Below are 23841 nucleotides of genomic sequence, written 5' to 3' on the forward strand. Positions count from 1 at the left end.
TGCCGAAGAATATAAAATTGCCCTTATTAAATGGACAGCAGGACACAATTATTCCCATGCACAACTCAACATACTTGGAGGTTCAAGAAGTTGACTACAACTGCTCTCAGCTCCCATTCTTGTGGCATGGAAAAGTTAAAGACATTAATCACCAAATCCTATCTTGACAAAAAAAAAAAAAAAAATCACCGATTCATATCTTTAATACATTCACAATTAAAGATCAACTCCATCAAATAAGGAATCCCTTGCACAATCAATCATGGATGTTTCTATCATCATCTCAAGATATTATCTCCTAATTAATATCTTAATTAATATCTTGGGAATATTATTTCCTCATTCATTCAATGAATGACACATGGCCAATCGGATGCCGCTATGTGTATGCCATAACCCTAACCCTATGGCCAGCCACTCCTCCCTATAAATGCCTTCATCTCCATCAAATTTTGGTAAGTTTTATGCTACACATACAAACTCGAAACACTTACTCTTTTCAAAGATACTGACTTAGGTATCAGAGATCCATTGCCCCCCCCCCCACACACCAAAAAAAAAAACCTCGTGGGGCACGTGTGACCTTGGTCTCGATGAAAAGTGTTGAGTCTTTTGTAGGTATAAATTTGTCAAGATTGAAAACGATGAATTTTTGCTACCCCACATGTTTTTTTGTTTTTGCATTTGCTTCTGGCCTGGTTGCCTCTATAAATCACACAAATAATAACCAAGCCGCACATACAATAATTAAAAGCAATACGCATGAATCCTGTGCTAGTTAGATTCGCACATGATAAACAAATCAAATCCGAGCTAGCTGCCAAGGATCACATTCCAAACTAATACATTGGTTAACAAAAATAACAACATTAACAAAGCATGTAAAATCCCACACACCTCATTCCGTTTTGGGTCTTTTGGAAAAGTTGATGGCTTGTTTCTCCGCAGTAGGACTAACTCTATAAAAGTGTTGCAAATAATCACCCACAACCACCTTCTCATACCCCTCATCTTTCAAGGAATTACGATCCCTTATAGGATCAATCAAAGTTCGGGGAGATGGATTATAGAACAAAGCCACTGAGAAGCGCTCAACATCCATTTGGGTCACAACCCTATGCCATGGGCTTTTTAACTTTCCATTGCACATAATCTCTAGCAAATCTCCCATATTCACTAGCAATGCCTCTGGTGGCCAAGGCACATTCACCCATTTCTTGTCCTTCAAAACCTGGAGACCTCCAGCGGTGTCGAATTGCATAAGTAGAGTAAGGGCACTGGCATCCGAATGCGGAGTTAGACCGAGGGCATGGTCTGGTCTAGGACATGGTGGGTAGTAGTTGACTCTCACATTGATCTCACTGTCTTTGGGGTCAAAATTTTGGAGGAATACATGTTTTTCTAGTGATAAGGCTTCGGCAAGGGCTTCCAGTAAGTCATTCAAGATGGTTCTTGCTTCATGAACGTATTGCTCTATAGCATGCCTGTTTAACAAAAATGTTGATTAGTGTTTAAAATTTTTGTGGCTAATGGTTAGGGCGATGGATTAAAGATAAGTTGCTTCACGGCGTGCACACACACACATATATAAACAAGCCCCTTATCACCCATTGCAATATTTCCCACTTTATATTATGAAATTATTCTAACAATTACAGCGTTCCATGAGCTGATCAAGAATTTGATTTATTCTAAATCACTAAATGTTTGAATCAGTTGGCTAAATTCATTATCAATGTTGGAATTTTTTTAATTTATTCTAAATACTTAAATCACTTCAGCTAAATTCATTATTACTAAGTAACTGTTTAATAACTATTTCGTTTTTAACTTTTGTTTTCACTTTTTGAAAACTAAAAATAGAAAAATTCTCAATCTCCGAAAAAAAAAATTAAAAAGATTATCATGTGTCAGAAAATAAAGGTACCAAAAGTATGATCGATGCACACTTATGTTTTATTTGGTGAAATGCGGCACCTGAAATCGGCAGGCCTTTGAGGCCAAACATGAAGCCCTTGGGTTGCTCCGACAGGAGCTGCTTTCACAGTCACACGGTCAATCCAATCCAACGGTTGATCTTCCGACTTCACAAAGTTCCGGCCGTACCCCATGTTATCCACACTCACATACGACCCAACGCTTGCTTTCTTCTCTTCAAACGACAACCCAAAGAACTCCTTGACCACATCCTTCACACCATCTAAAACATGCCCTGGCACACCATGGTCCTTGATTATGAGCATACCCCAAGCATTAGCACCACTTGCTAGCTCGGCCAGCTCTCGGGTCCAGTCTGTGGACTCAGACCGGGCTCGTAATTTAGCCATGCTTATGGATGGTAGGACTTCTGAGACATTATTAAGCAAAGATAAGTCGACAACATCATAATCGTGTTCAAGGTGCACCCTTATGAATCTCTCAGGCAAATGTTTGAATCCTCGCCGAGCGAGTTCTTGAACCACGGGCACTCTGGAAGTTCTTAATTGACCTTCTTGGTCTAGGTAGGTGGCTTCATGGAAGCAATTTTCACTCAGCTCCTCCATATGAGTCTCTCTAGCCAGCTAATTAAGCACTTCCTATTTCTTAGAACATGGATGGGCAAATGTGCTTGATGATTGTAGGAAACTTCAGACCTTAAGAGGGATTGCGTAATTGGTTTGCATGCTTACCTGATAAGTAACTAGTGAAATTTAGACCACATCTTTGATCAACTTGTTTAGTTCTAAAGGAGATTGATCGATTGCATGGGCCATGCGAAAATGACGCTTTGATTGGGTACATGAGGCCAGGCCAGAGGCCTAGAGGCTAACTTGTATTGCATTACAAGTATATTGGACCTGTAAAAACTGGAAAGAGGCCTTATATACAAGTCAACATACTAACTTTGTCCGACCAGAAAACGTAGATGGAACTACTTTACCGGATCACTTTTGAGTATTTAACGTGGCTAGCAAGGGTACGATTTGATTTTAAGTCACGTTTACTGTGATGCACTTCTGAGCCTATACATATCCCAATAGGAAATGCATCTAGAGTCTAGACCCACCAAACACGCTAAAACTCCCATCCAATTTAGTCAGACTTGTCATGTCAAAGCAGGTATGCGAAACACGGGCTAATACTAACATGCAGGGTAATTACAAGTCACTCTCTTCCAAAGATAATCATGTTTCTACTACTGTAAAAGGTTAAACAATTTAGAGCTTGTGGGATCATTATATAAATTGGTATTCTTCCACACAGTTCATGTCATGTGCTCAGGTACAAGTTCTTGATTGTTCGTATTCTTGTGGCCCACTATTACAAAATTAGCTTTAAATGTCGGATGATGGTGATGGTTAATAAGCCATTATGTTAGATAAAAGTAATCCGGCACATTTTTTAATTAGTGTCGGATAAAACGTAATTACTATCGGTTATATCCGCCAGTACTTACTGGCGGATAATTAGCGTCGGTTTAAATTGCCACAAATTTTTTTTAACCGCCAGTATTTGTGTTTTTTTTAATATTTTTTTTTTATATATTTTGGCAGTTTTTAAGTTAATAGTGGCGGTTATAACCGACAGAAATTGACTATTTTATTATTTTAGTATTCTGGCGGTTATTATTTTAGTATTCTACCGGTTATAACTGACAGAAATCGACTATTTTATTATTTTTACGCCAAAAGTTTTTCTGTTTGTTGTTCATTCAGATTTCTTTCTCTTCTTCATCTTCAATCTCATATTTCTTTCTCTTCTTCATCTTCAATCTTCAATCTTTATCTTCAATCTTCAATCTTCAATCTTTATCTTCAATCTTCAATCATTTTCTTCTCTTCATCTTCAATCTTTTTGTTCTCTTCATCTCACAGGAAGTTTTTCATTTCTTTTGCTTCCATACTTTTTATCTTCTATTTCTTTCTTCATCAAGCATTTCATCTTTTTCTGATTTGATTTTGCAAGGGCTTTATTTGGTTGGCTGACCACGTAAAGAGTAGATCGACGACAGAATTCTTCAATAGTTCAGGTTTTATTGTTGAACTTCTTGATGTTTAAATTGTTTGTTTAACACACAAGATTATTTATTTAGAGATTTTAATTTAATTAGTATGATAAATTAGGATTATTTGTGTTCCATTAGTTTATTTTATTTACTTAAATTGTTATGAAGAAATTGAGATAAATATTATTTGTAAATATTTATGTTAAATTGATAATATTTAATATACCATAAATTGGTAATATTTAGTAATATAGGTATATATTATGTTAATTAATTAAATATTTCACTCCAATTGCTATGAGGATATACAAAACTTAAATTTAATAAATAATCAAGAGTGTAGATAAACATATTTTTGTTAAGCTTTGATTGTTTTTTTAATTTGTTTTACTGTGATAGGTTTTGAAAATTAAATTGCAATTGTGGTAGTCCGCGGTTGAAAGATAGGGATTGAAATTTCTAATAGTTATGCCTATATGATAGGGATTGAAAGATTGTAGGCATCTTAGTTTCAAAGTAATATTTGCTATTGTACAGTGGTAAAACATGGAAAAGATTTGGTTGACAATATCGCGAAATTTGGAAGCATATACAGATGGAATTAATTTGTTTTTGGATCAAGCAGTTGTGAATGGTGCTGGCCCCGATAAGTTTAGATGTCCTTGCAAAAGATATTGTAATCGATATACTTTTGTTAGAAAAACTATTGTCGAACATCTTGTGTTGTATGATATGGATAAAGATTACAAAAATGCTTTGTGGCGACATCATGGGGAACCTTTCATTGGAGAGCAAAATATGAGGATTGGAGAAGAAGGTGTTGGGCCGTCTACTGAAACAAGAGATCGGTTGACTGGTATTCATGATGTTCTTAATGATGTATTTGTCCAACCATTAACGGAAGAAGGTATTGGGCCGTCTACTGAATCTCTTTCTAGGGAAGGGTGTTCGAAAGAGGTCGAGACTTTTTTTTTAAGTTGCTTGAAGAGACAGATCAAGATTTGTGGCCAGGTTGTAATGAATTTAAAAAATAGGCGGTTGTAAGATTGTATCAGATCTTCACCACGTTACTCGAGTTAATTAGAAAAATGTTGCCTGATGGAGATTGGTTGCCTGAATCTTGTTATAAGGCAAAAAAACATACAAATGACTTGGGTCTGATGTATGTGAAGATTGATGCTTGTCCCAATAATTGCATAATCTATTGGAAAGACACTGTAGAGTTGACCGCATGCTCAGTTTGTGGTAAATCAAGATATAAAAATGTCAACGAAGATGATGGCTCTAGAAAAAAAAATCGCAGCTAAGGTTATGTGGTATTTTCCTTTAAAACCACGATTGTAGCGGTTGTATATGTTGAAGCATACGGCTTAACATATGAGGTGGCACACAACTGAATGTCCTAAGGATGGGTTTATGAGACATCCTTCAGATTCTCCAGCATGGAAGCATTTGGATAATTTATATCCGGAGTTTGGATCAGAAATGCGAAATATTCGATTAGGGTTGGCCAGTGATGGATTTAATCCTTTCAGAAAAATGAGGCAAGATCATAGCACATGGCTTGTGGTGCTTTCAGTTTACAATTTACCGTCCTGGATGTGTATGAAGCAACCCAATTTGTTGTTGTCTCTGTTAATACCAGGATCGCGCAGTCCCGGTAAAGAGATTGATGTATATATGCGTCTATTGATTGATGAGTTGAATGAGTTATGGGAGGTGGGCACTCCTACTTATGATGCGTATTCCAACCAAATTTTTGCGACGAAGGCTGCCGTCTTATGGACTATAAGTGATTTTCCAGCTTATGGAATGTTATCAGGATAAAGTACACATGGATATAAAGCATGTCCACATTGCATGCATGATAAAGAATCTATTTACTTGCCGGCGAGTAGTAAGATTTGCTATTTGGGGCATCGATGCTTTCTTCCTGTTGATCATATGTTTTGAAGGCAAACCACATCTTTTAATGGTCGGCGAGAGCATCGTAGTGCACCAAGGCAATGGACTAGTTTACAATGTCTTGATGAACTTTGTACTTTGAGATTTACTTTTGGAAAACCGAAGAAAGATGCTCGGTTAGGCAACACAAAAAACGAACTGAGAGCAGTATAAGTAGTAAGAGCCAGTGGAAGAAGAAATCTATTTTTTATGAACTACCTTATTGGAGGCATCTATTGATTAGACACAATCTTGATGTTATGCATATTGAAAAAAATATATGTGACAATATAGTGGGAACATTGTTAGATATAGATGAAAACGTCTAAGAATAGATTGGTTGCACGTGCAGATCTTGAAATCTTGAACATAAGACATGGACAACATCCACGTAGGGAAGGAAATAGAACATTTCGACCTCCAACATTGTTCACATTGAAAAGAGAAGAAAAAACTGCATTTTGTGAAGTGTTGTCTACTATTCGAGTTCCCGATGGATATTTATCAAATTTGTCGCGATCTGTGCATGTGAATGAACGAAAAATACATGGATTAAAAAGCCACGATTGCCATGTTTTAATGCAGCAGTTACTCCCACTTGCAATACGTGTGGTTTTGCCTAAATTTGTTACTATGATATTATTAGAGTTGAGTGCAATTTTCAGACAATTGTGTAGCAAGGAGTCCGAGGAAGGTTTCAAGCAACTGAATTCAAGAATTGCCTTGACACTATGTCAATTGGAGAAGATATTCCCGCCTGCATTTTTTGATGTAATGATGCACCTCCCAGTTCACTTGGCAGATGAAGCAGCTATTGCAGGGCCTGTTCAATATAGATGGATGTATCCAATTGAACGGTAATTAACAAATCTTTATAAAATTTGTTAATTTATAATGATAATTTTTATTAGTAATTATAATAATTTGTGTTTTGTATTATAATTATAGGTATTTGCAAACACTGAAGCGTTATGTTTGTAATAAAGGTCATCCTGAAGGTTCTATTACTGAAGCATATTTGGTGGATGAATGCTTGTCCTTTTGTTCCATGTATCTTAGAGATGTCGAGTCTCGTCGCACTCGTAGAGGTTGAAATGAAGATAGTATTGGACGTGGAGTATCTGGTGGGTTATCAATTTTTGACTCTAAAGGATGTTATATGGGTTCAGGAGAAAATGTGGAACTTGAGTTAAATGTTCTTGATCAGTGCCATAGATACATTCTAAATAATTGTGATGAGGTCAACCCATTTAGAAGGTAAGAACATCTAGTCATACGTCTTAATGTTTTATCAATTTTCTTTACTTTGAAAAATTAGTTAAGCATATTTGGACCTGATTGGCTAGGCAACAAATTCTTGAAAAATCGACATCGTCGAGCAAGGCTAACTGTGCGACAAATCAAGGAGTTAAGCAAGAAGGAATTTCTAGAATGGTTCAAGCAACATGTGAGTTAATATAACGGTCACATTATTACTTTTTTTTTTTAATTTTTTTTTTTTTTAACATTTTAATTATGATGTGTTTATATTTGTTGTGTCAACTTTTATCCTTTTACTTATTACAGATTAATTCAAGATGTCATGCTAATGACATCTTGATATTTGAAGACTTGCATTGGCCAGCCAATTATCCTAGTAGGGTTGTGATGAGATATAAAAGTCACATTATTCATGGGTTCAGATTTTGTACAACATATGTGGACGATAAGCATAAAAATCAAAATTGTAGTGTCTTTGTACCTGCAAATGTCCCTGGTGCAATTGGGCAAGTGAATTGTTATGGCAGAGTCATAGACATGTTTGAGGTTAAATATTGTGGCCCTACCTAAGCAGGAGACAAGGGTCGAGCTGTGATGTTGTTTAAGTGCGAATGGGTTAATAGTGAAAGTCCAAGAGGTATGAAGACCGATCAATATGGATTTACTTTAGTAAACTTCAATCGATTGGGATTTAAAGATGATCCTTTCATATTAGCTTCACAAGCATTACAAGCATTTTATGTGGAGGACACAATTGAAAAAGATTGGCATGCTGTTGTTCGAACGCAGCCGAGAGGTTTGTTTGACGTATTAGAGGATAATGATGCACTTGATGATTATGCTATACCTGATTTGGATGATCGTGTACTGGACAATGAAAATTTGCATACAAGGGTTGGTGTGGAAGAGACTCATTTTCACAAAGTATTACCGTTGCCTACCTAGTTCCCTCATTTTGTCAATGTCGATGATGACCTAATAGAAGATGAAATGGAATAGTTTTATTATTTACCTTATGCTTTTTAAGTATTAATTAGACTATATTTCAATTTGTGTGGTGACTTTTATTTAAAATATTTTAGTTTGTGTGCTAAAATTTAAAATGTTATTTAAAAACACATGGTTTAATTTTTTTTTTTTTTAAAGTCATTCCTTGTCGGATATAACCGACACGAACATAACAAAATTTTGGGCGGGGTTAAGGCGCACAAAAACCGACGAAGGAAAATTTTGTGGTGGTTTTTGGATATTTTTGTCGGTTATAACTGACACAAACCTGACATGCATATTAAATAGGTGAGCGCTTTTTAGTCATGTTGTCGGATATAACCGACACTATGTACTTTATTGTTAGTCATAACCGACAGTACTCTGACATCTATAACTGCACCGTCCTGACATATATAAATGCACTGTACTGACAAAAACATAAAAGCTCTGTCGGATTTTAATTTTCTGGTGGTTTTAGTTGAATTTCTGTCAGATATAACCGACAATATTTATTACCCTCAACTACTTCCCATTTTCACTTCAGCTTCTCCTCCCCATTTTCACTTCAGCCATTTTCACTTCAGCCATTTTCACTTCAGCCGTTCTTTTCCTTCCCATTCTCACTTCTACCCATTTTTACTCCTCTTCTCCTTCCCATTTTCACTTCTACCCTCCTTTTCCCTTTTCCATTTTCACATCCACCCATTTCTATGGAGGAACAAAATGAATGTAGGACCCGTGGAGCTGCTATTCCAACATGGAAAGGAAGACAACTTTGTCTATTTGATTCGACAGGGAAATGTGTTAGTGAAAATGCCGGTGAATTTTTGAAATTGATAGCCTCGGAGGTTAGGGATCCAAGACATATTCCATTGAAGAGGGATTGGCGCTTGAAATGATAAGGAAGTTTTGTGGGAAAGAATTAAAGTATATATTTTTGTTTTGTACTTCTATATTTCGAGACTATATTTCGGATCTATACTAACATGTTTGTTTTTATGAAAATAGGGGAATATCATATTTCTTGATGAAGACCTTGATAGAATGCCTATGATTTGTAACATGACTCTCCATGTTGCGGATCATGCATACAAGGAATATCGTAATTGTTTGAAAGCGGAGTATTACACCAAAAGACAAGAGCATGAGTGCTCAGAACCTCCCCCTGGTGCGGATGGTGATTAGTGGGTCGAGATGTTAGAGTATTGGGATAATCCTAAAACAAAGGTAAAAAATTAATGATTTGATATTTGGTATTGAAATATGTTTGTCTTATAAGGTTTTTTTTTTTTATACTTTTTAGGAGGTGGCAGAGAAAAACAAGTATAATCGGGACTTAAAAATGATGAACCATACAACTGGTTCAAAAACGTTTGCTCGGGTTCGCGAGGAATTGGTATGTGTTATTATTTTGTAATATATGTAGTGTTTTTTATTTTTGTATTTATAATCTGGGGGCAATCTGTATTTGTTTTTCTCAACAAGCATGGTAAGGAGCCATATCCCATCTTCTTTTTTTTCGAGCTACCCATACCCGAAAAGATGACTCTTGGGTTGATGAATTGTCACAACAGAGGGGGGTAAATGATTTGTAACTCTATTCAGATTATGACTATTTGTATTTAATTCTTATTTATCTTTCTATTTCGATTGTTGAATTTGTGTTCTAACACATTATTGAAACACAAAATCTATGTTTATATGAACCTTGTTTATCTTTCTGTTTTTATGAACTTGATTGATGAATCTGCTTTTATGAATCTTATTTATTTTTCTATATTTCAACTTTTAATAATCTTTTATTATTTGGTTTAAATATTATATTGCAAGACATCTATAGAGAGTCAAATTCAGTCAATTGTCGAGTCTAGAGAAGAGGACACCTATGAGGTTAGAACACAGATTTATGTTGAGCAGATGCGTTCTGAGACTAGAAATAGGGTTTGAGGTTATGGTCATGGGGTGATACCAGAGATGGTGTCATATGCAAGCTCTTCAGGTGCTAGGTATTCCAGGGAATCATCCAAGGGTGCATTAGCCAAGGTGGTAGTTGAGAACAACGAATTGAAGAGGAAGGAGGAAGAAGCCTCTAGAAAGTTGGCAGAGGTAAAGGCTGAGCTTGAGAAATCAAAGACCTCGCAAGAGCAGGTAAACCATCAGTAGCAGGCGATGAACCAGCAGTTCTTGATGTAGCAACAACATATATTGATGTTGCTTATTCCATAACATCTGCAGCGGCCATTACTCAGCCTTCACGCATCACAGCATTCGGCCCCCAGTTAGCCACCTGCGCCTGTATATCCCATGCAGCATATGCCGTTTTAGCCGCAGTATCCAATGCCAGTATATTGACCTAAGATGGCTTCTCCCGGTGACTCACATATTTCTCCAGGTGGTTTCAATGGTGGATTATCCCCGGGTTTGTTTTCCGGATTGCTGTCGAGTAGTTTTGATGGGGATGTGCTGAGGTATTTAGGAGCACATGGAGGATTGGCAGAAGGCTTTGGATCACAGGGAGGATCAGCAGAAGGCCCTGGAGCACAAGGAGGTTCGGCAGAATGCTCGGGTTCTATTAAATAGTTTGTTGGTTTTCCTTACTGATATGTCTGACACTTTATCTACGTCGAACAAATGTTTTTTGTCTAGTTATGTATTATGGCGGATTCAGATGACTGTATTGTAGGTTAATTTATATTTAACGTCTACTTTATGTGTTATGACTGATTCAAAAGACATTATAGTAGGTTAATATTTGAATGCATATTATGTTTGTTACGAGCTTTGATTATTTTATTCACTTATTAATTTTTTTTTAATTCATTCTGTAAAATTAAAAAACCAAACAGAAAGTTTCGTTTTTTTTAATTATTAATATTTTTCTATTGGTTGAGACCAACGAAAAGTAGTAGATTTTATTTTATTTTTTTTAATTTTTTCTGTTGGTTAGGACCGACAGGAGGAGAATATGAATTCGACAGTATTTTTAATTTTCTGGTGGTCATGACCGACATTAATTGATAATATCCGACATTAGTCTGGCATTTATTGTCGGTTATATCCGACACAATTTCTGTCAGTTTTAGAGTATTTTCTGTCGAAAAATTCATTTCCTGATGCAGACAATTCTGTTGCTTATCATATCCATCACTGTATTCATTTTCTTTAGGTTTTACTTAATATCCCACAGTAATATATGTTTTTTATCGATTATCAGAGCACCACTAATAAATGGTTATGTAGCCCTTTGTTGATGCAGACTTCCGACCCACACGGAAGTGACCAAACACCCACTTTTATAAGTAGGACAAGTTCCTGGGTGTTAGTGTTACATATATCATCCCTACCATCTTCACCAAAATAATAAATTAATCTCTATCCACCACATGATTGAACACATGGTGCGGAAGACAAACAAAAGGGAATTGTGCAGAGCCTTGCTTTTTTTACTAGATCTACCTACTCCATATATACTCCAAGCTAATTTTACAAAGTATCTAAGAAGATGATAAGGACAAAGATGTGCATGATACAAGAGAAAAATAAGGCTTTCTCAACATCTAATGATTTCATTTTGAAATGATAAGAATAAATGATTATAATCATTATCTTCTCATGAAATATTGTAAGCATCACCATCATCCCTTTTAATACATTTGTACTAATAGTTATTAGTGTATATGGAATTCAAGAAAGTTGTTGGGAAGAGTAGGGAGGGGAGATAATATTCTATATGACACGTTTATGTGAGCTATGACAATTGTACGCAAAAAATTCTTATTGAGGCACTTTAGGCCAATATGTGAGGATAAACTCGCAAGAATTACTTCTCATCTTCCATTTTTATCTCTCATTCACGTAATTACATACTCTATAGACTAGAGCGATGAGACTTATATATTGCATTATGAGGGTCGTAATACACAAATTTTTAACTCTATACATATTAATAATTTTTATATATACACGACTATGCAATTTTTTTGTAAATCGAAAGAATAATTAACCTAAATGTTGTCTTTAAATCGAACAATATATGTGTAAGTCTATGAAACATAGAAGTAGAGTAACATATATAAATAACACAATTGAGCAAGTAGACATTATTATCTGAGAATGCTCAAGAATGCACTCAATATCGATTGAAATTTTGGAGTTTTCATTTTAGACCCATGCTAGTGCTAGCCACCTGGAGCTGACAGCTCAACTTACTCAACTCTTCTTATGAGATGAGAGCAATACAGGATCCTGTGATCTCAATTCATCAAATCCTACTAACGCTTTAGCCCCAACAATATGGGGTAAATTAGACACACACATACACACTCACAGTTGCCCTACAATCGCGTGTACTATAAACAGTGACGTGGCGAGGACCTTATCTCAATCTTTGTCCGGGAGATGCATAGTTGCCGCAAAAGGATTGGCAACGATCCACGTGGAGGCAAGATGAACAGCTCCCTCCCCCTGTAGACATTTTCGTCGTAGATACTCGATATGGCGAGTGGTCGGTACAGTGTGCCCTCGGACGCCCGTCCATACGATGTACACTTGCTATGCGACAAATCACTACCGTCGTTCTTGTACCTTGTGTGGATCCCACTGTGTTCTTTGGAACTACCTCACTTTGCCAGCTGGAATCTATTAATGGATTCGCCATCGTTTTTACTACGTATTTCTAATTGTACGTGGAATGCTTTAGAGCTTCATGTTGTAAATATAAACCCTAATTACGTTCTTATCAGATTTAACCTGATTAATCATCTAGTTATGTACTATAAGTATATTAAGTTCTTTTTGTTTTGCCACATGTGTGTGTGTGTGTACACACACACGTACGTAATGCAATTACAACTACATCTACATTATGTCATATGTGTAAAAGTTCAATCAACTCATGAAACATGTCTAACCACAGAGGAATGACTTCAAAACTACCTATTGTAATGTTAAATTTGTGATTCATACTTGTAATATTACTCTTTAATACAAACGAGATATTGAGGAGGAAGAATTGAACTCGAAACCTTATATTTAAGGGTGAATGAATTTAATCAATTGAGTCACCATTTTATAGTTCAAATTAACATTGTTAAATCAATAATACTACAAACACCAAATTAAATTTTTTTTTATTTTTTATGCTTCATTTGCTTTTAACTTCATACAAGTCCTCTTTAAATCTCTCTCTCTCTCTCTCTCTCTCTCTCTCTCTCTCTCTCTCTCTTTTCCTTCTCTTTAACACATCTACTAGTAGTTAAAGATTTTGAGTAAATGCCACTTAGCATTACAGTCTAGTGGTATTCCTCTTTACTTGTAAGTGAGAGGTCTTAGGTTCGATTTTCGTCAAAGACGAATTTAAACCACATTGTTGCTAGCCTATTGTGAGGCTTAACTCACTCTCCCACCTATTAGGGTAGATAATATTGTTTGTTAAAAAAATTGAGTAAATTATAGGAAAATAAACATCCCGGCAAGTATAAATGTATTTATGTGCTAATTAAGTAGGTTAACTAATTAACCAAGCATAACAACTTAATTAAGTAGGTTAACTCCTTGGGTTAACTGCTCATCTAATTAAGCGTGTTTATGTGCTAATTAAGTAGGTTAACTGCTCATCTAATTATCTGACCAAAAATAATAAACACGCAACTAATTAAGTTGACCAGTTCATTGAGGGAAGATGAGGTTAAAAAAGATCAAGTCTATGACCCAATGTTTGTTATGCCCCCCAATCAGCATTTGTCAAAGCGTGGTCCATATGAGCTGGATGGGACATGGGTACCTATTTTTGGTACAATCAAATAGAGAGAGAGAGAGAGAGAGAGAGAGAGAGAGAGAGAGAGAGAGAGAGAGAGAGAGATCAAATTTAATCTTCGGAGGTACACAGTACTAGACACAGCACCTGCATCACAAATTGGATGGGTTTGATAGTTACACTTGGACGTCCTAATGAATCATTTGATGGGCTATTAATAATGAGTGATCCAAGAGGGAATGCAAATGGCTTTTTTAAAGTTTTAACCTTCGTTTTCTTTGCTACCATATATGGTATATGTGTGGTTGCCCTATTGGTTTATGTACTATAGTAAACCACTAGGTGTTTAATCCATCACAATAGGTTATGCATGAACATGCGCGTGAGCTTATTCTAATCATTAATCGATGTGTAGATTAGGATGCATTAATACTCTAAATCACATTAAACACATAAGAGAGTGGTCGAATATTGCATTCCTTCTCGTACATTTGGCTTGTTTATATAATATACAACCATATATGCTTCAATTATTATCACTATACGTGTTGATGATAGTTTATACGGCTACGGATAAGTTTAGCACATATTCTTGTGCCCCTTTATTTGACCACCACATGCGTAATATACGTTGCTTTGTCTGAATTTTTTTTAAAAAATATTCAATACATATAAATATAAAAAGTATACCAATTAGGGCACATCGTAAAAATGGCAGGAAAGAAATTTTTTGAAAGGGAAGATGTGAAGGAAGTTAACATTGGAACTTTGGAAGTGGTACCAAAGATAAATATAATCTCACAAGTGACCAATTTTAAAATGCAGCTTTGAAAGAGCAATTTAGGTTGAAGTGCGTGTGCACGTGCAGACATGTGTGTAAATATGTGGGGAATTCTGCATATGCATATGCACACGTGCCCACATGCGTGTGTGAGTCCTTAGAGGTAAAGAGTAAATCCCTCTGCAGAATTTCAGTGTGAGAGGAAGAGAGGGAGAGAGAGGTGTGAATGTGATTGCATGTGGATTCATAAACACCCAGTCAACTGCGCTTTGCCCCAAGAAATTTCTACAGTCTCCACTCATGCAGCCATGCCCTAATAAAACTTTTAATCTGTGTTTAACCCTTTTAATTATTGTGGCTTGATTCTTAAAGGTAGACAATAACTTACGAATACACCTACTTTTTGTTCTGCATTACCCACTTCTGCGAGAGTGTATTTGGTTATGTCTAGATCTAGTCTCAACCTATAAATCGAAGTAATAACATATGTACGAGAGTGTATTTTGATGACTATCAATAAGTATGAGTCGCATGCATGCACGGTAAAATTCAAATAAATTTTGATAGTTATTTATGAACACATGAGCGACTAGTCTTAACATGCATCTTTGCAGTACTCATTCAATTACTAATGCTGATAAATCCTTGATAAACTTAGTAGAATTACTTTTCATGACACTCTCCTAACTCTGACTAACGTTAATAAACCCTAGACATATGGTAACTAATAATATAGAAAGGAGGAAAGTATCTTGTAGATTATGCATGTGCAGTTACAAGTTCAATATAACATGCAGAGCATATAATTGCTTTGCTTTATTTATCTGCTAAAACATATTTACAAGGACCACACGATAGCTCGAAAAATCTCGTACTAAAAACTCCCATGCTAGATCCAATCAAGCTAATGTCATCACCAACAAGAGAGAGAGAGAGAGAGAGAGAGAGAGAGAGAGAGAGGCTATGACTGGTACTGATATGAAGGGATAGGTGTCCATATACTGAGAAGGGGAAACGGACGTGTACCCAGTTTTGTTAAGAGGGTACACAGTGCCTAGCTGTCTTAGCATGTGAAGGGATATTGTGCCTCTCTGATTTCATATTTTCTTTCTTTCTTTCTTTCTTGCTAGCCATTTCTCTCTTTTAATTTTAATTTTAATTTTAATTTTCTCTCTCTTACATGCAACCAATTTAATCCTCCTCGATCCCAACTGGCATTTTTTATTCATTCTCACAAACTGCTGAATGGGAAATTAAATAGGCGAGTCCGAGTCAGGACAAAACAAGTCTAAGATTTGAGTTCAAATTATTCACCTATTTTCTTTCTTTCTTTCTTTCTTTTTAAATTCATTCCAAATCCTCCTATATATTTACATTAACTTTTGTTGTCCGAAGTCCAAATATAGAGAGACACATTCCACCAGTCCTCCATTGAGATATATCATATATCAATATCTACTTAATTAATTAACTAGAGAGAGAGAGAGAGAGAGAGAGAGAGAGAGAGAGAGAGAGAGAGAGAGGTGTATTGATATTCATCTATATATATTTACCTCTCTCTCCCCCTCTGTCTTTGTGTTATTAAAAGGAAAAAAACCATTGAGATTATAGCTTGTGAAACGGAGAGTAGAAAAAATGAATGTGTTGACCTCAGAATGCAGTAGTGGTTGTGAGTCTGGTTGGACTGTATACTTGGAGCACTCTAATTATCTTTCTCGTAATCCAAGTGCTTCACGCAGCAGAGATAATAATTGCAAGAGTAAGTCCGATTTTTGTGGTAAACAAGTTATTCATGATAAGGAGGAGGATGATGAAGAAGAAGATCAGTCAATGGTGTCTGATGCATCTTCTGGGCCTCCACATTTCAATGAAGATGAAGTTTCCTTGGATGAAAACAACAGCAACAACAATAATTATGGGTCTTTTTATCCTCCTCAAATATCCAAGGATGCTGGAAATTTGAAGTTTGGAAGAAAAAGGCAGCAGAGAAATAATATCAAAGGAAAAGGTAGACGCTCATGTGGTGATCAACAACAACAACAACAACCATCTTTATTAGATGACACTGCTAGCTCTCCTGTCTTCAACTACTCCAAGGTAATTAGTATTTAATTAATTAAGCTCAACTTCATGAGTGTGGCTAATTTTTATCAGCATGCACTGATATATCTATTAATGTTAATTTGTTTGGATTATATTTGATGGGTTTTATGATTTTTTTTCGGAAGAATAACTTCATTGTGTCAAATAATCAAGCTTCTGGAGACAGTGTTCTGGATTATTCACAAGGTTTCTCATCTACACATTTTAAGGTACTTGTTTTTTGCTTAGTAATTGTATTATTTTTGTTTTTGGCTTTATATAGTTTGAAATGGTTACTGATCAAAATATTAAGTTCTTGCAGGGGAGATCTGCATACCAAGACCACTGTGGTTTCTTACAATCTACTCCATCTGGAAATAACCAGTTGAGTCCTCATCTTTTTCCTTCTTCTTGAAAAACATTATTACAATTTATGCATTAGTTTACAAATACATTGTAGTTTTTCATTTCCTTGTGTTCTTTAAACTGAATGAGTTTCTTAATTTCTTGACATGCAGGTGGTTTCAAGGGTAGTTAGCTACTCAGCTTCTGCTCTTTGTATTCTACTAGCTGCATGATTGTACGGCAGCTGCTGCATTAGTTGCTAGCTCTAGGAGTAGGGAATGGTGGGGGGAGAGGCTCCAAAAGTAGATGGAATTTCGATCTCAAAAGGGATCTTGCATGTTCTTTTTTTTCTTTTCTTTCATATTTTTCTTTTACCTGTCAATTCGATAGAAACAACCTAAGAGGAGAAGTTGGAAACAAACCTTCCTGCTTTCAAACTTAATTGTTTTTATTTGTCAACTAGCAGGTGGTGCAAATGAGCTGGCATTTTTTACTTACTATATATACTCCTCCACCTTCTGTTCAACAAATTGGAAAAAGGCTAAGCCTTTTACATTAGGCAATCTATGTGTATCCATTATCCAATGCAGCACTTAGTTTTTTAAATGATTTCTAGACACTTAATTATTTTCTATTTTTTAGTACGTTTAAGCTGATTTTTGTTTATTATGCGTTATTCAATTTCAATGTCATAAATAAATAAGGGTGTACATGAGAAAAAAAATAGTGCGGGAAATGGAAATCCATTTTTTATGGATCCAAATCATGCTATTTTTACCATGCCATTGCAGTTCCTAAAATAAATCAGTTGGTAAATAATTAAGGAATGAATAAATAGGTCTTAAGCGATAATCGTGTCTACATATCACAGCTACCCAAAATTCTAAGCAATTCCAAGCTTCTAATTCCATAACTTAATGAAAACCAGTTTCGAAAAATGGTTTTTTCATAACAATTAAGTAAGAAAAATTGAGGTTTAATTAGTATCATGTCTTCTTTTGACTACTATTCGATCTGGAGTTTCTTCTCCAGATTCGGAGTTTCTGACTACAATTCATGTACTATAGATTTTTTTCAATAATTAATTAAGGCACTTTCTTGAGTGCTTTGGAGAACCCGGCATTTGAGATGTTTTGATTGTTAAAATATAAAAATTAAAATCTAACTGTTAAAACAATCGAAATAGTGAGTATTCTAGAGCACCTAAGAATTTTTTATTAATCAAACCAGCTAAATCAAATAGTAAGAACAAAAATGAAGAATCCACCTACCTCCTTTGGCTAGTACACAAATTACATGATAAAAAAAGGTTAAATAATCATCACATTTGATTAGGTGGGATTTCCCTCATCAAATCTGCATTGTATAGATAATGCTGTCGATCAATCTATCCAGAAGTAAAACCAAAACCTTTGGAAAAAAAATTAAAAAAAAAAACTTTAGACATTAATAAGGACAAGACCCTTGATGTCCCTAGTGTCCGGACAAATTCTCCATCCATGCATGCTGAATGATAAATATTTGTTCTCTCTTAAAAAATTTAGGGCTTAAAAATGCATATGAAAATCCGAGACAACTTGATGTAGAAGTGTACGAGTGATGGGCAGTCTGATCAGAGTACAGAAAAGGGTTCAAAAATGAGGAGGTAAAGGCCAAACTAAAATGTTATCATATTTGATAATTGATATGCATATTCACGTAACCGAGTATAATGATGTTTTAGGATTTATATAGCCGACCTCATTTAATGGGAAAATATTTTGTTGTTGTTTGTTGTTGCATTTGATATGCATATTTTTCATGATCCTATTTCTCTACAGCCCAGGAGATCCTGCCTGAAATCTCCCTGACCTAATGGAACATGCCCCATCTTGTTTAATCTGTGCTTCTTTATCTCATTTGGAAGGATACCAATTTTTTATTTTTATTAAGTATTTTATATACTATTTGTTATTGTAATTTTGCACACTCCAAGCTTGTCTGCTGTGAAGCTGTCATGCACAATTATGTGTCATTCTTTGGCATTCCTTATTCCCTAAAAAACTATTCCTTTTGAAATAAAAACTTTGCTTTCTTTTCAAAAGGTTGAAAAAGGATAAAGATAAGATGGGACTTGGGAATTTACGATGTCAAAGTTGTCAAAACAGTCCTGCCATATGTTGTTTTGGATTATTAAATTTGGGGATTCAGTAATAGGAGTCTTCCATGCAGTCGATCAAAAACCCAAAAACAATGGAAAGAAACATATAATAAAATAAAGGACACGGATTGATAACTTACAGGTAACAAGGTATTCTTGTTTCATTGCAAATCACAAGCCAATATTACCGAGTGACTATAAAATAACAAAACGAAAAGTTTATACACTTTTATTAAATTGCAATTCGTCTGTAACTAAGGAGTATTGACTCCAATTATTATTCTAAAAGAGTATCAAGCAATTTAAAATCATATATATAAAGTGATGGTTATATAGTTATGTTTTGCCTCACTGCATTCCATCATGTTGCAGAAAAGCACGTACGGATAATTGGATAAGAATACAAAAGGTATGGGAAAACATCATTTGCCCTTCCAACCACCTACAAGACAAAACCTTCAATTCCTGGAAACATAATAGAATAGAGGGGGAAGGAAGGAAGGGAAGGGTTATGTTGTTTCTTATTGTGTTGTAACATCGAGTCCCAGCTTCCTCCAGTGCCATTTAATTTCAAGTGTTCCCAAATCGTAAGACAAAGTCTCAGCAGCTCTTATCGTCTCTGCAATGGACCTGCATGTCCTGCATGAAAAATTATGAATTAGTGAGAAGGTACCTGCACCTGCAGGCTGCAGCTATAGGAGCAATGCAAAGATCTACTTTCTTAGAATTAGAGATCTTGATCGATATATACAACTCAGGTAGAAAGTGAAAGATCATAATATCGTAGCAAAGGTTCTTATTGCACCCCAATATAATAGGGTTTGAGAAACAAATGTGTAGGTTTACTCCAAATATGTTCGGGGTACAGCCAATGAATACTTTATCGGGTACTTGCCCAATACCATGAAAAACTATTGAAATTCGAATTTTTATTCCTAGCTTATTATAAGAAAAACAGAACAGTGATTCTTACAATCTTAATCCACACCCAAAATAAGAATTGAACTTATAAAAGGTATGAAAGAAAATTGCAATTACCACATGGACATATTAGTGCATTTACCATCTATTATGAAATATGTTAACAAATGAAAGGATGAGAAAAGAAGATAAACTAATTTTAAACATATTTTTATTCTATTGATACACAAGAAAGGAGAAGATGACAAATACCATGACGATTACATAACGAACGAAGGACTACACCTTATTACCACTTAATTCCTACGAAAGTACAAGAGGCGTATTTGTAAAGACCTAATCTTGAAACAAACAAGAGAGCAATCTTGAAACCCTAGTCACAAATATGAAAGCAATCATAATTCTCATTCTACTAGGAAACCTATTACATAAATTACAAAAAATACCTCAACATAAAAATAAACCAAATTGCTAAACTTTTCAAACACATTAGCCATCCAGACTTAAATTGTTTTTCTTTTCCTTGTGAGTTCTTGTTGACCCTAAAAACTACTTAGCCTACGTGACGTGCAGGCTGAATAGCTAATAAGTTAACTACGTCATTCGGTTGAATGTAAGGCGTGCCAACTCGTCAGCCGAGCTTGGCTGGAGGATGAATGAATGTTGATGTGGTGTTGGGCATGCTGATGATTTCTGAATCTTACGACTGCGGCCGAAGAAGGAACACATCTCGGCCTTCGAATTCTAGAGCCTGAAGACAAGGCTACTAGTTTTGCGAAGGTCAATAAATATTTGGCGTTCAATGTGCTGAATGTCGTAACCTGGTAACACCTAACTTCGCTGAGAAGGCTGATGAGATGACTTCTTCCAATAAGGACTCGGAAATCCTTACTGACCGAGACTTGGATAGATAACCAATCGGTCTCGAAGCAGTGATGTTTAGCCAAACTGAAAGTGCTCCTCAGTTGGCTGATTCTACGACTCATGTGTTGTTTATCTAAACTGAAGATGTTGCTGGTTGCCACCACAATGTTGCTTATTCAAACTGAAGCCGCGTTGACGAGAAAAAGGAAAATAAAAATCTCAAGATCTTTGAGAGGTTTCACATAGAGCGAGAGTTTGCGCATGGCAGATTTGTGTGTTGATTTGAAGGGGTTTTGAATGATGCACACTAGCATGCCCCCACCCCGATGTCCTAATGGTCACGTGCTAGCCGACACCCGAAGGGTGACGAAAACCACTTAATTTAAGCAAATGCTGAGAAATAAGCTAAAACATGCAATAGGGACTAATAACACAAAATTAAAGTTCAACTACTAACTATTAAAATTAGGAAAATACATGACATATTCAGAGCATACGTCTATTACAGAGTACAAGTGAAATTTAGAGGAGTGCTATTACAATAGGTGCCGAAGCAGAGAAGATATATCATGGAATCAATGGTAGGGAAATTCCTCGTAGCTCAGATTGTAATCCTCGTTCATAGGTCCTGAAGGGAACGCAAAACAAACATGAGTGGACCAAGTTGATATACATACATACATATATATATATATAATAAAACAGTTATCAACATACTAACCCTCCAGGTTTTATGAAAACACATATATCATGATAAACATAGGTTTTCCGAAACCTAGCATGCCGTGTAATATCTCAAATCATAACTTGTATATATAATAATCACTAGTGAATGTCCAATAACCCCCAGACCCCATGCCAACTCCTCGTCTCTGAGCAGACAGTCATAGAAAAATACACTTCAGGCCCTATGCTGACTCCCTGTCCCTGTGCTAAATAGTCTAAGGAAACACACTTCAGGCCCTATGCCAACACCAAACCGTCGCCCGGGATGGACCAGAATCTATCCCTACGTCCCGTAGCGGAAATGACCACTAGGTAAGTACAAAACCAGTGAACATACATACATATATTGAAAAGCAACTTCATAGTATAAAGTCATTCATCATCTATACTATAAAGAAGTGTTCTAAATATGTTCTAAATATCATATCGTCATCCGTTGGATATTCTATAAGAACACGGGTTATAGGAAAAATAGTAATAATTCAAACTAGCCTCAGTAAGCATGTTATCTCATAAAATATTTCATAAAACATAGTCATCAAATCATGCTTTTCATGTATGCATTTCTAATATGAAAACATGCATTTTTAGAAAGGGTCCACTCACCGTACACTGTTGGTGAAAAGCCGTACAAAAAAGGAATAATGAAATCACTACTATTAATTGCACCTATTCACACAAAGGGTACCTTCAGTCAAACTCTACTCAGACTTCAGAAACGGGTCCAGGACATCGAAATTAGCCTAGAAAAGGTCATGGACGAAAATCGAAAAAGTCAACCCGAAGGTCAAAGTCAACGGTCAACGTTGACCTGGTCAACGGGTCAAAGTCAACCTGAGTCAACCTGGTTTAGGGTTTGGCTATTGGCTCCGGTTTGGGCCCTAGGGTTGGGTTTAGTTTTAGGGTTAAAGGATTTAGGAAATGGGTTAGGAGCTCTATGGGCTCGGCCCATACCCACACACCCTGAGGGCCTAATTAGAAAGGGTTTTGGGTTTGTTGACATGGCCCTAAGGCCTTTGGGTCTTAAGGAATTTAAATAAAATAAAAAAGGGAAATGGCTGAAACAAAACGGGCTTAAGGCCCGTGGGTTTGAGAAATAGCCTGAAAGGCCTGGTGCGAAACGGAGAAGAATGTTGGAGCTTCTACAGCTCTGGGCGACTGTAAACGTACACTCTAGACCCTGATCTACGTATCAAAATGAAGAACTAGACGAGATTAATGTTTTTATACCTTTGGTTTGCCATAGAACGGTCGGAGGTGATTGAAAAATCCCTTAAAAACCACGGGCTCGCTGAAGATGGGTGAGCTTTCCCCCTAGCCGATCTCGTTCTAAAACCTTGGAAATAACGAGATAATACTCAAAAATCACATCCAATCATCACACTAACACGGAGAGAGGAAAAATCCAAGGCTTACCTTGATTTCTAAGGATAAAGAACCTCGTCGGAGTTCTTGGCTTTCCACTGTCCTCGCTGTGATGGGAGAGAGAGAAAAGAGCGAGGTTTTGATGATGGTGATGGTGTCTTCCCTCGAGCAGGTGTAGCTTGGGTGTGTGTGTGGTCACAATGTAAGAGAGGAAGAGAAAAAAAATGAGAGTTTCAATATTGAGAAGGGAGAGAGTGCAGAGAAAGAGAGTTGAAATAAGAGAGAGAAAAGGGGTCACGGGTAGAGGACAGAAAAGTGAAGTGAGGTGAGTTGGGGTGCTGCCACGTGGCAGCCTGGGGACAGAAAAAATCCCACTTTAGATCCGGATTGGGTGAAAGAATAGGCTCCAAATTGATAATTCTATTAATTTTTTAGGAGAATTACAGAATTACATTTATAAGCGGGGGCGGGTGTAACACACACCCCTCTCTATTTATAGTAGCAATTTCCTCATGGTCGAGAGTCCCATTAGGACTAGAATTCCTTAACCTAATCTAGATAGGTCTTGGCCAATCCTGATACTTGTAGGATTCTGCACCAAGCTCTTTAATTACCCAAATTCATTCTTGATTCTTGGCATCTTTTCTGATTCGAAGTATACCTAGCTTTTGAAGATTCCTGGT

The 23841-nt window shown here is 36.2% G+C and overlaps 2 protein-coding genes across 3 annotated transcripts; one reads left to right on the forward strand and one right to left on the reverse strand.

Annotated features, from left to right (window-relative positions):
- Nucleotides 1-721: 721 nt before the first annotated feature.
- LOC137730048 (protein LATERAL BRANCHING OXIDOREDUCTASE 1-like) lies at nt 722-2815 on the reverse strand. The gene is made up of 2 exons (XM_088677261.1): nt 1978-2815; nt 722-1484 (listed from the first exon to the last, which is right to left on the reverse strand). Exons 1-2 carry the CDS (start codon nt 2541-2543, stop codon nt 899-901), a joined length of 1152 nt encoding a protein of 383 aa, XP_088533387.1. The 5' UTR covers nt 2544-2815; the 3' UTR covers nt 722-898.
- A 13098-nt stretch (nt 2816-15913) lies between these two features.
- LOC137727481 (protein SOB FIVE-LIKE 5-like) lies at nt 15914-17748 on the forward strand. Of its 2 annotated transcripts, none has more exons than XM_088678588.1 (4): nt 15914-16812; nt 16944-17027; nt 17111-17181; nt 17316-17748. In XM_088678588.1, exons 1-4 carry the CDS (start codon nt 16351-16353, stop codon nt 17329-17331), a joined length of 633 nt encoding a protein of 210 aa, XP_088534714.1. In that variant the 5' UTR covers nt 15914-16350; the 3' UTR covers nt 17332-17748. The 2 variants fall into 2 exon arrangements, with proteins under 2 accessions (XP_088534714.1, XP_068322436.2); XM_068466335.2 differs by having other exon boundaries at nt 17120-17181.
- The last annotated feature ends 6093 nt before the right edge of the window (nt 17749-23841 follow it).

The sequence above is a fragment of the Pyrus communis genome, chromosome 10, assembly GCF_041283825.1.
Source record: "Pyrus communis isolate YQ-2024b chromosome 10, ASM4128382v1, whole genome shotgun sequence".
NCBI classification, from domain to species: Eukaryota; Viridiplantae; Streptophyta; class Magnoliopsida; order Rosales; family Rosaceae; genus Pyrus; species Pyrus communis.

Excerpts from the sequence above, each read along its gene's own strand:
- LOC137730048 (XM_088677261.1), bottom strand. The coding sequence starts at position 2,543 with ATGGAGGAGCTGAGTGAAAATTGCTTCCATGAAGCCACCTACCTAGAC. Across the intron at positions 1,485-1,977 it reads CAAAGGCCTGCCGATTTCAG|GCATGCTATAGAGCAATACG; the intron begins GTGCCGCATTTC and ends TTTGTTAAACAG.
- LOC137727481 (XM_088678588.1), top strand. The coding sequence starts at position 16,351 with ATGAATGTGTTGACCTCAGAATGCAGTAGTGGTTGTGAGTCTGGTTGG. Across the intron at positions 16,813-16,943 it reads CTGTCTTCAACTACTCCAAG|AATAACTTCATTGTGTCAAA; the intron begins GTAATTAGTATT and ends TTTTTTCGGAAG. Across the intron at positions 17,028-17,110 it reads TCTCATCTACACATTTTAAG|TTCTTGCAGGGGAGATCTGC; the intron begins GTACTTGTTTTT and ends CAAAATATTAAG.